This window comes from Drosophila serrata, unplaced genomic scaffold (assembly GCF_035046125.1).
Source record: "Drosophila serrata isolate PLE 108 unplaced genomic scaffold, ASM3504612v1 contig_376, whole genome shotgun sequence".
NCBI classification, from domain to species: Eukaryota; Metazoa; Arthropoda; class Insecta; order Diptera; family Drosophilidae; genus Drosophila; species Drosophila serrata.
Window position 1 is genome coordinate 733,737 of NW_028257274.1, and position 12,064 is coordinate 745,800.

Below are 12,064 nucleotides of genomic sequence, written 5' to 3' on the forward strand. Positions count from 1 at the left end.
ATTGGGGGAATCCCCCCCCACCCCTTCATAGCTGGAGCGGTAAGGGTTAAGGGAAGGCATTGGGTTAAGGCAGCGTAAAAGTCACAGGCTTAGCCAATGTGTAAATAAATGTCTCTACGTATACATGTGTGTGTGTTGCCAAAAGATGGAGTGTGAGCCAAGAGTCAGTTGTTGCTGCAGTGAGAGTGGCATTGAAGTTGGAAAAACCATTTCGTTGAGAGTCCCACAACCACAAAAGATATCAAATACCCGAAATGCCAGCAAAAGCCAAGGGGGTTCCCTAGAGGGGGAGTATGTATATAGGTAGAATGGGTGTGTAATATATGTGGATAGGAAGGAGGTCTGCGACTATGTCACAAAATGATAATTAGAAACCGCATTCAATTTACAAAACAAATACAATTTAAGGGGGCTTTGATAAATTAGGAGATAATTTGTGTCTGAAAAAAACTAATTGTTATGGTGTGAAAGTGTATTTGATTTAGGATTTTCTTAAATATATTTTACGAAATATTATATATTTTATTGACTTAACCTTAAGACGCTGCTTTCTTTACCTAAGAAAAACCTACATAAAAGTGCTCTTCAAATTAAAATTACTGCATTCTTGGCTTAGTTATAATCGACTTCAAATTTAGTTTGATCCCTGATTTTATAGCAAACTGCAAGAGTATTTAAGCTTTGGCTTTCCAAATGCAAATAAATACGAACTTCGGCTACCCCAAAGATACCTTCTTTTCTTGGTTTTCTACCAATTAATTAAACAATTAGCTAAATTTCTAAACAAAGACACCCATAAGTCTAAGTAAATCTCCTGGAAAACTTCACAAGATTCCTTGGAAGATATGAACTATTTTACATTTTTTGTGTTGTGCTTTTTTTCGCATGGCAAAAAGCCATGTCAAAAGGCATTAATTCCCAATTCATCAAGTTTCGGACCCTAGAAAAAAAAAACAAAAACAGCAAAAAACTTGAAAAGAAATGCAAATAAAGAGAGTGCCAAGTAAAACGGCAAACCAAGAGGAACCAAAAGACTGCATCAACAACAAAAAATATATATAAAATAAAGGAAGAAAAACTAAAAAAAAGACGGACAACGGCCCGGGCAGACGTTGAAAATAAAGTCAACTTGAAATGCGCCGCCAGTTGACGTCGTTGTTGGTGTCTCCTACCCTTGGAAGCGCCTACTCCAAAAACCTAAGCCTAAGCCACTCCACCGTGCCACACCATGCCACACCATGCCGCACCATGCCGCACCATGCCGCACCATGTGTACGTACTAGTGGCATGCCACTTGGATCTACTCGACTCCATGGTCGCTGTCAGTTTTCGTCGGCGGAGCCAAGTAACCAGCCGAAAGCAGATGATGAAGCCCTCAAAGTCAACGGCAACAACTACCAACAACCAGCAACAAGGCGACATCGGTTTAGGCCTTTGAAAGCACTACACCATGGACATGGCCAGCAAGATATGTCTATACAGTGAGAGTTCCTTAAAAAGGAATTTATATATCTTTGAGACTCTAAAATCCTTGAAAACCTAACCTTTTTAATTACTTTCTTTCTGCATATTAACTTAAATTCATAGTAAACAAATCCATTAACAATTATTAAGCTAAATCAAAGCTTTCCTTTAAGCCAAGTCTTACTCTAGATGTTCGGGCCAGACCAAAGCAGGCTACACATGTGCACATATTTTTCTTTGCCAGATCTCTTGTTTTCCTTTCTTACTTTTCTTTTATTTTATTTTTTGTACCTATTTTTTTGTTTTGTGTTTTTTTGTTTTTCACATGCAGTTAAAGCGCAAATGTTCTCAAATTACCCATATATGCAAAATGGGCGTGTAGAAAAGTAGGGAGCAAAGGCAGAAGATTGGTCTACTGGTTCCCGAGCCCTCGGCTTCGTTTTGCCATTTCGGTTGCTCCTCATATTTCGTCTATGAATGCTTTGGGCCACCTCCAACTACCAAGTCTTCTTCTCATTTTAACCATGTGACTCTGTCTCTAACTCTGGCTCAAGACGCCACCAGGCCTCCTTCTGGTACTCCCTTCCCCTTTTGGCCAGAGATTTTGTGGTAAGTTGACGTTGACTGGCGGATCTTCGTTGGGTGACAATTGAAAGGCAGCGGAATCGGAATTGGAATCAGAATCACAACGCAGCAGAAGCCATCAAGGCGTTAAATTTCATAGAACAGAGAGAAAGCTCTTATTTGGCAACACAAACTGGCTAAGAAGAGTCTTTGAGGGGTCAAAAAAAATGGTTTACACAAAAGAAAACTACATTTAGTTACGAGATTCCTGACTTTTTAAGACCTTTTGGTCAGAAGCTTTTTACGATGTGAAGGAGTCATTTCCGACCCCATAAATCATATATTTTCTTTATCACCATAGTAATCCGAGTAGATCAACCCATGTCCGGTTGAAAATAAATATTTGAGATTTTATCAAAATTTCAAAATTTTATAAATTAAAAAATAAAAACTGGCAAAATATTGCATTTTTTTAAATTGTATGCAGATTTGTTAACCTAATAAAAACTAGAAAAGGAACAGTTTCCGAATTGAAATTAATGCTTTTTTGCCTGAGTTATGAGATTTTTAAACTTGGATTTGTCGAAGAAATTGTCTATAAAAAGGTTAATTAATATTGATTTAAATAATGCGAATAATTTAAGCTTAGCTGTGATCGATTTCAAATACTTTCCTATATAAACTTCGGTTTCCCGAAGTTGGTTTCCCTCCCTATTATTTTTATAGTAAATAAAAAATATATTCAAAATAAGATTTCACTGTCAACAAAGTTGTAAAGACTGTTAAAATTAATATTACATTTTATAAAAGTTTTCTCTCAATTCAACTTATTTTTAAAAGATATTAACTAACTTTTTGCCAGGAAAATTCCACAGAAAAAGGAAAACCTGGAACAACTCCCTTTTGATAAGCCGTTCGAGATTCGCCTAGAGTCTATAGAACTAAGAAATCAATATTGTATTTTAGGTTCATTGCTCGTTTATCGATATCTTTTCGCAAATATCAGTACTGAGCGGCTGATTGTTGTTTTATTTCGTATTTGCTCTCTGTGATCATCAGTGTTTATTTTATGCCCTATCCAGAAAAAAGGCCCACCATTAACCCCTTCTGCTCCTCCGCCAGCTTAACCCCAACATGCCGGCGTTGAACATGCGACAACATATGGCATAAGGCTGCCCAAACGTCGTTTCCTCAATGCCATAAAGTGCTCACTTATTGCTTTTTATGTGCTTTTGATATGTGCAATTGTGTGTGCACGTGTGTGAGTGTGTATGTGTGTGAGTGTGAATGCATTTTCCGCTACACTTTTTCGTCACACACAGTTTTTCGTCAGTCTGTCGTCAGTCAGTTTGTCAACCAGCCAGCACAACCATTCAGTTCGTCTTTTGTGCGTTCTCATAAATGCATTTTCCTCACGGCCAGGGCAAGAAAGAGAAGAAAACAGTGCGAGTAGAAAGAGAGGGTATGAGCGGACTTAACTCGCCGCAACTTCATTTCGTGAATGCACAATGGGCGAGCGACCTAACCTACGACAACCGAATATTCGCCATGCCATTTGGACAAGTTCAATGAACCGAACCTTTGGTTGAATAAACTTCTCATAGACACACTGCCACACACACACACACACACCCGCACACTCACACTCGCACACCCTCACGCACTGCGAAACGGTGACGCGTCGAATGCGCACAAAAAAAATGTAAAAACAACAGAAACCAAAAAACAAAACATCGAAAAGGGAGATAGAATATCTTTACAGTAGGGTTACTCAATTTAGGAATGGTATATTTATATTTCTTAAATTACTTGATGTATTTATTTATTATTCAAAGGTAATACTTATTTTTATTGATTATTTAATGAGGTTTTTTGGTGACTTAAGGGTAATTTGATAATTTAATATACATAAATTGGAAGCCTTTTTGGAAATATATAGTGTTAAAACTTGTAACTTCAATACGTTTGATATTGATATTTTTATATGACAATTTATTTTGCAAATCAATTCTTAAAAATCTCATAACTTAACCTATAATATATAATAAATCTACATACTCAATTTACAATTTAAAAAATTTAAACATTTTGCCAATCTTTGAAAATTTTAACAATGTAACCCCTTATAAAATTTTGAAAAATCTCAAAAATTTATATTTGGATCGGACATGGCCAAATCGAAACTGCTGTAACTGCTGTTCAAGAATATATATGGTTTATAGGGTCGGAAATGAGTTCCTAACCGTTTTTGCTAACTTTTAACTAAACATATTACGCTGCAAGGCTATATAAAAACACCCTTGTATATGACAAACTTTTTTCGTTTATTGCCTACCCCTACTACTTTAACTTTTGGTGGGGCGCGATATTTGCTACTTAAATGATATGACATCGCAGTATTGGTGTGTGCAAATTGATTGTGCAGCCAACTTCTTCACACTCCACAGAGGCAACAGACACGGAGACATTCCTCACACACATAATTTCCGCATTTTTTTGTGCCTTTTCGACTCCTTTCCAATTTGTCTAATTTTCAATGACGCGTCGGCATCGTCGTCATCGATGCAATGAAGTAAAAACAAATTAGTTGAACTCCGCATGCTGATGGGAATACGTAGATAGCTGGGGTAACTGATACAGATACGGATACCAAGTAGAAGATACAGAAATACGGATACATGCGGCAGCCAGCAAACAAATCGAATTTACCAGCTGCTGGCGAAATAATTCAATAAATCGCGCTGGCTAAACCCCAGATCCAGATCCAGAGCCACACATCGCACGTCCAGATCCAAATGCAGATGCAGAACCCAGACCAGGAACCACAAACGCTCTCTGTTCTTTAGCTACACAGAAAAGCAGAGAAATATAAAATATATAATTACATTTTAATAAATAAATTTAATCTATTTACAAGTGAAGTAAATCTGCCTTAAAGAAGATTAAAGTCATCTCAGTACCTCAAAGTATATTCAACTACTTCCCCTTTAAAATAATAATTAAAACCCCCTGAAACTCACTGAGTATTTCTCCCTGTGCATCATCTCTTCGCTAAGCTGTGAAGACACAAATGAAATTTAATTTCAGCTTGCAGTTTGATGGGGCAAATGGAGCAGGAACCCAACTAACCCGTAGCCAACCAACGAAAATAACTGCAAGATATATTAATAAAGCAGAAATTCATATATGAAATTTTAATATGCAAACGAGCAGAAAGCGGAAAGCGAAAGAAAAATACCCATACTTATCCAGATTGTACAGAGAAGAACGTTACTAGCTGGAGAATCCCAAAGTATCGAGGCATGTAAATCGAATTTGGTTTCGTATGTGTGGGTCTGCTTTTAAGGGAAAGACAGGCGAAAAAAAGGAAAGCCAGGCAGGGGGGGAAAACTAGAGAAAAGTCTGCCATGTGGTCCACTGGTTTTTGGCCAGACAACGAAAAAAATTGTGTGCATATTATCGTGAGTAGAGTGAGATTAAAAAATGGAAATAGATTTTGTCTGGTAGAACGAACGAAGAAGATGAAATGAAGTCTTATCGACAACTTCAAGCTGCCGGATGCAAAGTTAGAGTGGTTTGCAAGTCAAGTTTTTAAGGATGTATTCAGTCTCCCGGTTGAAGAGCTACTCTCCCCTAAGTTTCCACAACTTGGAGGAGAATCCTAGTTGTCCATAGTCCACCATTCATGTTCGTCTTGGCGGAAAAGTCATGCGATTTAAACGCGCGCTTATATAGAGCACACATATTACGTATACGCAGTGTGTGTGCACTTTGTGGCCAAAAATACAACAGCGAGAGAGCCAGAAGGCCGTAGTAAGCTGTTGCCACACTTTCGCCGCCAATGTCAATGCCACCACAATGCCACCATTTACCCATTTACCATATACCACACTCCACTCTCCACCACCATTGCCAGAGGATGCCGCGCCACGCAAATCCGATTCCGAGTCCCGGCATCGCCCCAATGCCACAGATATGCCTGCACAGAGAGAAATCTGTATTTCGTTTATAAACATTCAGTTACTACTTTCTTGAAGCAAAATTAGGAAAATATTTACAGTGCATTGCCGGCAAACAGGCAACAGGCAGCTGGTGGCACGCGGCCAAAGCCGGGAAATGCAGTCTGGCAGGCGGCACGTTTCGTTTGGTTTCATTTGGTTTTCGGTCTCCATACAGATGCTGGTCCCTCTAGTGCTGATGCCAAAAATAACAACAGCAACAAGAAATAGCAGCAGAAAACAGGCAGACTAAGGCCAAGGCAGCGTAGACATGGTCGTTGTCATGGCCTCATGGCCGCCGTTTTGGGCGTCTGTTTGACCAAAAACATGACGGCATGGAGGCAGGAGGCAGGAGAATGTGAATGGAGGCAGACCCCAGGCGAAGGTCGCAAAAGTGGCAACAGAATTTCATTAGAACGGCAGACCGGCAAAATGGAGATGAGGATGAGTCTAGGCCAGAAAGACGGCCCAGCGAAAGGGAAAGCCTGGCCCAGGGTCCCATGGACTACTCCTCTAGACTCTCTGGGGGGGTGTCCCGAAGTAATCATGTAATCGGGGTCTATCATTGCTGGTTATGTAAGTGGCTAACTGCAATTAAAGTTTGGCCAAGAAAGGGAGTGTGGCACCCCGCCACAATCAACTTGTCAACGCAAATTGCAGCGACAAATTAGACAGCTGTCATGGAATTTTAAGCAGAAGCATTGGTGCAGAGTGGGTGCCAAAACATGGAGTCTGACATAAAGTTTAATTCTAGGGTTGATAGTTAAATGCCATTAATTGCAGTGACTCCCTGGAAAGTTTTTCAGCAAAAGCTAACTATGTTTTTCGCATAACTTGATAACTTGTGGAATCGTAATATTATTAAGAAAAATTAAAATTACTAAAAATGGTGATAGGACTTTAGTGCTGATAATTTTAAAAAGTTTTTCTGACTAATTGTTATTATAAAAAATGTTCAGGAAAGAAATGAATTATAAATTTTTAACTGGTATTTGGTTAAAGGGGTTTAAGTTTATTAAAAATATTTTGAAGCTTAATAACTTAAAATTTGAAGTATTTTTGTATCCTAATAAAGGATAGATTCAAACATAAGAAAAAGGCTCTTTAGTTTTCTTGTTAGCTATGTTTATACAAAATTAGTCTTATAATAGCCTTAAGAGAGTCCTTATCTATAGAACTCTCATTCTTCACTTCCCAAATCCTAGATAAACAAATCTTAAAAACAATCCTAAAGCCTTATTTTCGAAAATGTAAGCCTTATTTATTCAGCATTCTTATTCTTGTTCTTCTGCTGCTGCAACTTTCTCGTTCGAGACATAGGCTACTTAACCCCACAAGCACAACTGTACCCCAAAAAGAACAAAGACGGCTAAATGAAGGGCATAGAAAAATGAAGCAAAGTACACACGAAAAAAAATGGGAAGTACGAGTAGAAAATGTGAGAAAACAAATTGTGAAAAACGGAGCACACAAATACACACATGCAAACGCTAAAAAGTTTGCACACTCAAAGGCAGACGGTGACAGAGATGGGGGATAGAGGGTGTGAAGAGAAGAGAGAGAGAGAGCGAGAATGTAACTTGGGCAAACTTACACTTGGAGGAAAATTTAGAAAAAATACAGGAAATGTAAGCCTAAATAGAAATATGGAAAGAATATAATATATCAAAAAAATATGTTCAAATTTGGGTTATAAGTTTGTGCATTTCAAGGAATATTTTACAACAGAAAATTATATATTTTATAAAATCCAAAGCTCACTAAAATTCCCAATGGGTTTTCGCTTTAAACAATTTTTATTCATTGATTACAAACTGTTATTTTTAAAGAAGCTACAAATATATTAAACTCAGTTTCTGGTGTTGGTAAATATTTGTACATATATTGGGTTACCATTTGGCATAAATATTATCCCATTTTATAAATATTTCTTTTGAAATTCATGTAAATTTTCCCAGTGTAGACACCGTGCATCGTATAGCGTAGCGTCGGAGGTCAGGATGGGGAATCTGATGGGATGCGATGTGATGTACATGGGAGCAGCGCATAGAGCATGTAGACAACTGGCAACAATAACGGCATTTTCGACGTTGACGAAAAGGACGCCCAGGAAAATGGTGGGTGGCGTTTTGGGGGGCACAGGGGCACTTCCTTGTCGACGACGAGTTGCCAACAGCCACTTGACACTTCCGTCGTCACATGAATGGAGCCGTAAAAATGCGACGCTGCTGCATTCGTTTTATTTTCGTACTTTTATTTGGTTTTGCTCCTCTTTTTTCTCTTTTTTTTTATTTTTGGGGGTTTGGCACTTTTTATATTTGGGGGTGGCATCACGACACAAAAAAAAATGCTTCAGAAATGAAGCAAATACATTCATGCATAATTTTTATGGCACTTTGAGTGATAGGGGAGGAGTCCCGCCGACATGCTTTTGGGATGCCAAAACGTTTTGGGAACACACACACACAAAGCTCCTTTGCACACACTCCCTCTTCCCACACACACCTCATTTTTCCACACACACACACACACACACCCTTTTCCCACTCGCATATTTCCTCTTTCACTTAAATGGACGAATCCAATGGGAGTTGGCAACGAATCCAAGGAGGAGTTATTAACACGGCTACAAAGTGATGATTAGTTGGGTTTTAGGGTGACTCTACATACTGAGTACTTAGTAGCGAGTACTGAATACTGCATTCTGAGTACTGAGTATTCTTGCGGTTCAATGTCCGCCCAAAAGCAAATAGGCTGTTAGCACACACTCTCTTTGGGCACGAACACGTGTTGGCCAGGCTAAGCGCCAAGGTAGGTCCGGGAAAGGGTAACAGGAGGTGCAGTGAGGCCTTGGCAAACAAATAAGAAAAAATTGACGAGGCCTAAAGTACAGTGATCGTTCCACAAGTGAGACATTTTTATATAGGAAATAAAGGGGAAATCATTCAAGACTAGTACCAATAAATATAGGAAAGTATTAATACATTTTTCAAACATTTCTAATTAATAACTTCTATATAATTTTCACACCCTTAAAAATTTATAAATTCCTATTTAATTCCCTGTTCCCTAAAATCGTAACTTTCAAGTCTATTCTGTACTTTTTTTGGTGGCGACGTGTGTGTTGATGTCTTGGCTTCTGGACTTGAATCTGGATCCGTATCGGCTACTGGTGGCCACTGCTCATCGTTGCATGCCGCATGGCACGCACTTGCGAGGGATCTCAGATCTCCCCTTTTGGACAGAAGGCAAACAAGCTCGAACTCCTCCCCAATTCAAAAAAAAAAAAAAAACTAAGACAACTCCCTGGCCTGGCCCTGAAGTTGCAGAAGAGTTTTCTTCTGGTTCTTAGGCCTTCTTTTTTTTTTTGGTTATGATTGACTGAGTTCTGTTGAAACTTTGGCGTCTACTGGCACGCATGAATTACAATTTTCGAGTAACGAAAAGCCCTCTCGAAAAGAGGGCTTCACAATTAGCACATTTCGTACTTGTTGCAGAGAGAAAAACAACTAGAAATTTTAAAGTTCTTATTCGATGGGATAAAAAAGAATTTAAAAGTCTGAGAAAATGTGTGCAAATCACCAGGAAGTAAGAAGTTTAAGAACCACTTAAAGCCATTTTATTGGTAGTCCGAAGCTTATAACAAGTGAAGGAATCATTTCCGACCCTATAAATCATATATATTCTTGATCAGCATCGAAAGCCGAATCGATCTAACCATGTCCGGTTAAAAAATAATTTTTTGAGATTTTTTTCAAAATTTAAAAATTTTATAAGAGGTTACATCATTAAAATTGTCAAAAATTGGCAAAAATTTGAATTTTTTAAAATGGTAAAAAGAGTATGCAGATTGGTTAACCTAATAAAAACTAACAGAGGAACGATTTCTGAATTGAATTTAATGCTTTTTTAACTTAGTTATGAGATTTTTAAACTTGGATTTGTGGAAAAAATTGTGTTAAAATAATTCACAATATTTATTGATTCTTTGAGAAATTAGTAAATGAGTAAATTTTAAACTAAGTTATGATCGATTTCCTATTAAGTCCCATAATTTAAATGCAAACTGCAAAGATATATAAACTTTGGCTTCCCGAAGTTGGTTTTATTTCTTAATTACAAAGGTTACACCCTGAGTATTTAACAAACAAAAGATGTACCACGAACAAATCGTTGGTTTCAGGATTATAAAGATTTGTCCGTATTTTCTTTAGAAAAACTACAAATCTCACTCTTAAATATATTCTCTGTGTGATTCTTCAAGAGGTTTCTCCCAGCTTGCTGCTGCATTGGCCGCCCTGATAAGCTGCAGAATGCGATTGCCTTGAGCGAGGCGCTTGAACTCCTCCAACGATCTATCTCTTTCTCTCTAAACTCTTCCCCCTTTTTTCTCTCTCTCTTCTCTTTCTATATATATATCCCTCTCTGTCTGTTAGTCACCGTCGGTGGCAATTTCTAGCCGCAAATAGTTTTGCGACCTAAAAGTGACAAGCCTTCCTCTTTCAATGCTCTTCTCCTCTGGGTTTTTTCGATGATAACAATGTTTGCTAACAAAAAATAAAAAATAAAGTACAAAAAACGGTCATAAAATGAAAAAGTAAACCCCAAAAGCAAAGCCTATTTACGCACCATGTCTGTGCTGAACTGCCATCCAGTGCATTATAAGATAAACATTTGTTTTTTACTTTTTCATTTGGCAAATAGCATAAAAGCGTTGAACTCACTCGGCTATAGAATCCTGAAGGCAAGAATGGCGACGATTGGAGGCTCTACAAGTCAAGGGAATTTTGTGTAATTATTTTAATTGATAAATAAGTCAGTGTACTTTATGAACTTATTTTAAGCTTATATATTTATTGTTTACTAATAATAAATGAGTGAATTTCTTAAGACAAGTTTAGGTTGCTTCCCCCTAAAATCCTTTATTTAAACACAATATAAATCACAATATAATAATATCTTTACAGATATTTTAATATGCTCATTAAAGAAACCTGAAACTAAAAATATTTCAAGAAAAATTCCAGTAATAAAAACCATTTCCCAATTGAAACTATAATCAATATAACCCATATTCCAATAAATACGCATGAAAATGCCTATCGAAACCTTTGCTTGGTTCGCACTTCCACGAAATCGAAATAATCACAAGTTCTCTCCGTCAACTTAAAGCTAAAAACAAAGAAAATAAGCTCTGTCAATCAGTCGGTCAGTCAATCAGTCAGTCAGTCAGTCAGTCAATCAGTCGGTTGAACAGTTCGTCATCGAGCGGCTCAAGTGCTGAAAAGTTTATTGCCCTGGGCGAGCGTCTGACTTTTGCTAAGGCAAATATTGTTTAATAACATTTTTAAAAATAAAATTCACTGATTAAATGGGCAGCAGCGACGACAACGACGAACGACGACAGCGACGGCGACGACACTTGACTCGGTGAATAATGACACAATGGAGGTCCTACCCCAAGACAAAATTCTTTGAGTTGCTTAAGTTAAGTTAAGTTAAGGACAAATCCCTTGGAGCAGGCAGCAAATTCCCTCTAGAGTTGTCTTCTTCTATTGGCCGCAGCCTGCATAGCCAAGGCCTCGTCCAGGCCCTGGAATAACTCCATCAACATGACCATCATGAGAATGGTTCGAAAGGCACTCCGCGTCGCCGTCAGCAGGAGCCGCGGGATGCGAGTGCTCGGCGTCCACACTAGGCTCTCGTTAGCCAGAGCGTCCTCCAGGAACCTATCCATGTAGCTAAAAGGATACAGGACATCCATGGCCACACGCCAGAACAGCACAAAGAAGAGGCTGGGTCTGCGGAAGGGATTAGGAAGTGATGACGTAGTGACCACAGGCCAGGAGATCCTCATTCATCTTACTCCATGCAATCCTTGTTTGATTTTAACCTCCCGACTTTGATTCCCGTTGATTTTTCTCGCAATTTAATTAAAATAAAGGAAAATGTCAAAATAAAAGGAATGCGGATGACAATTATTCATAAGCCTGCTTATTTTCATTTGAATTTTGGGTTTCAGTATTTGATTTAAGACT

At 38.2% G+C, this 12,064-nt stretch overlaps 1 protein-coding gene across 1 annotated transcript; it reads right to left on the minus strand.

The window, feature by feature from the left end:
* Nucleotides 1-10,885: 10,885 nt before the first annotated feature.
* On the minus strand, nucleotides 10,886-12,064 carry LOC110190857 (uncharacterized). Its single transcript, XM_020961507.2, has 2 exons — nucleotides 11,893-12,064; nucleotides 10,886-11,827 (listed from the first exon to the last, which is right to left on the minus strand). The coding sequence occupies exons 1-2, from the start codon at nucleotides 11,895-11,897 to the stop codon at nucleotides 11,563-11,565; spliced, it is 270 nt and encodes an 89-aa protein (XP_020817166.1). The 5' UTR covers nucleotides 11,898-12,064; the 3' UTR covers nucleotides 10,886-11,562.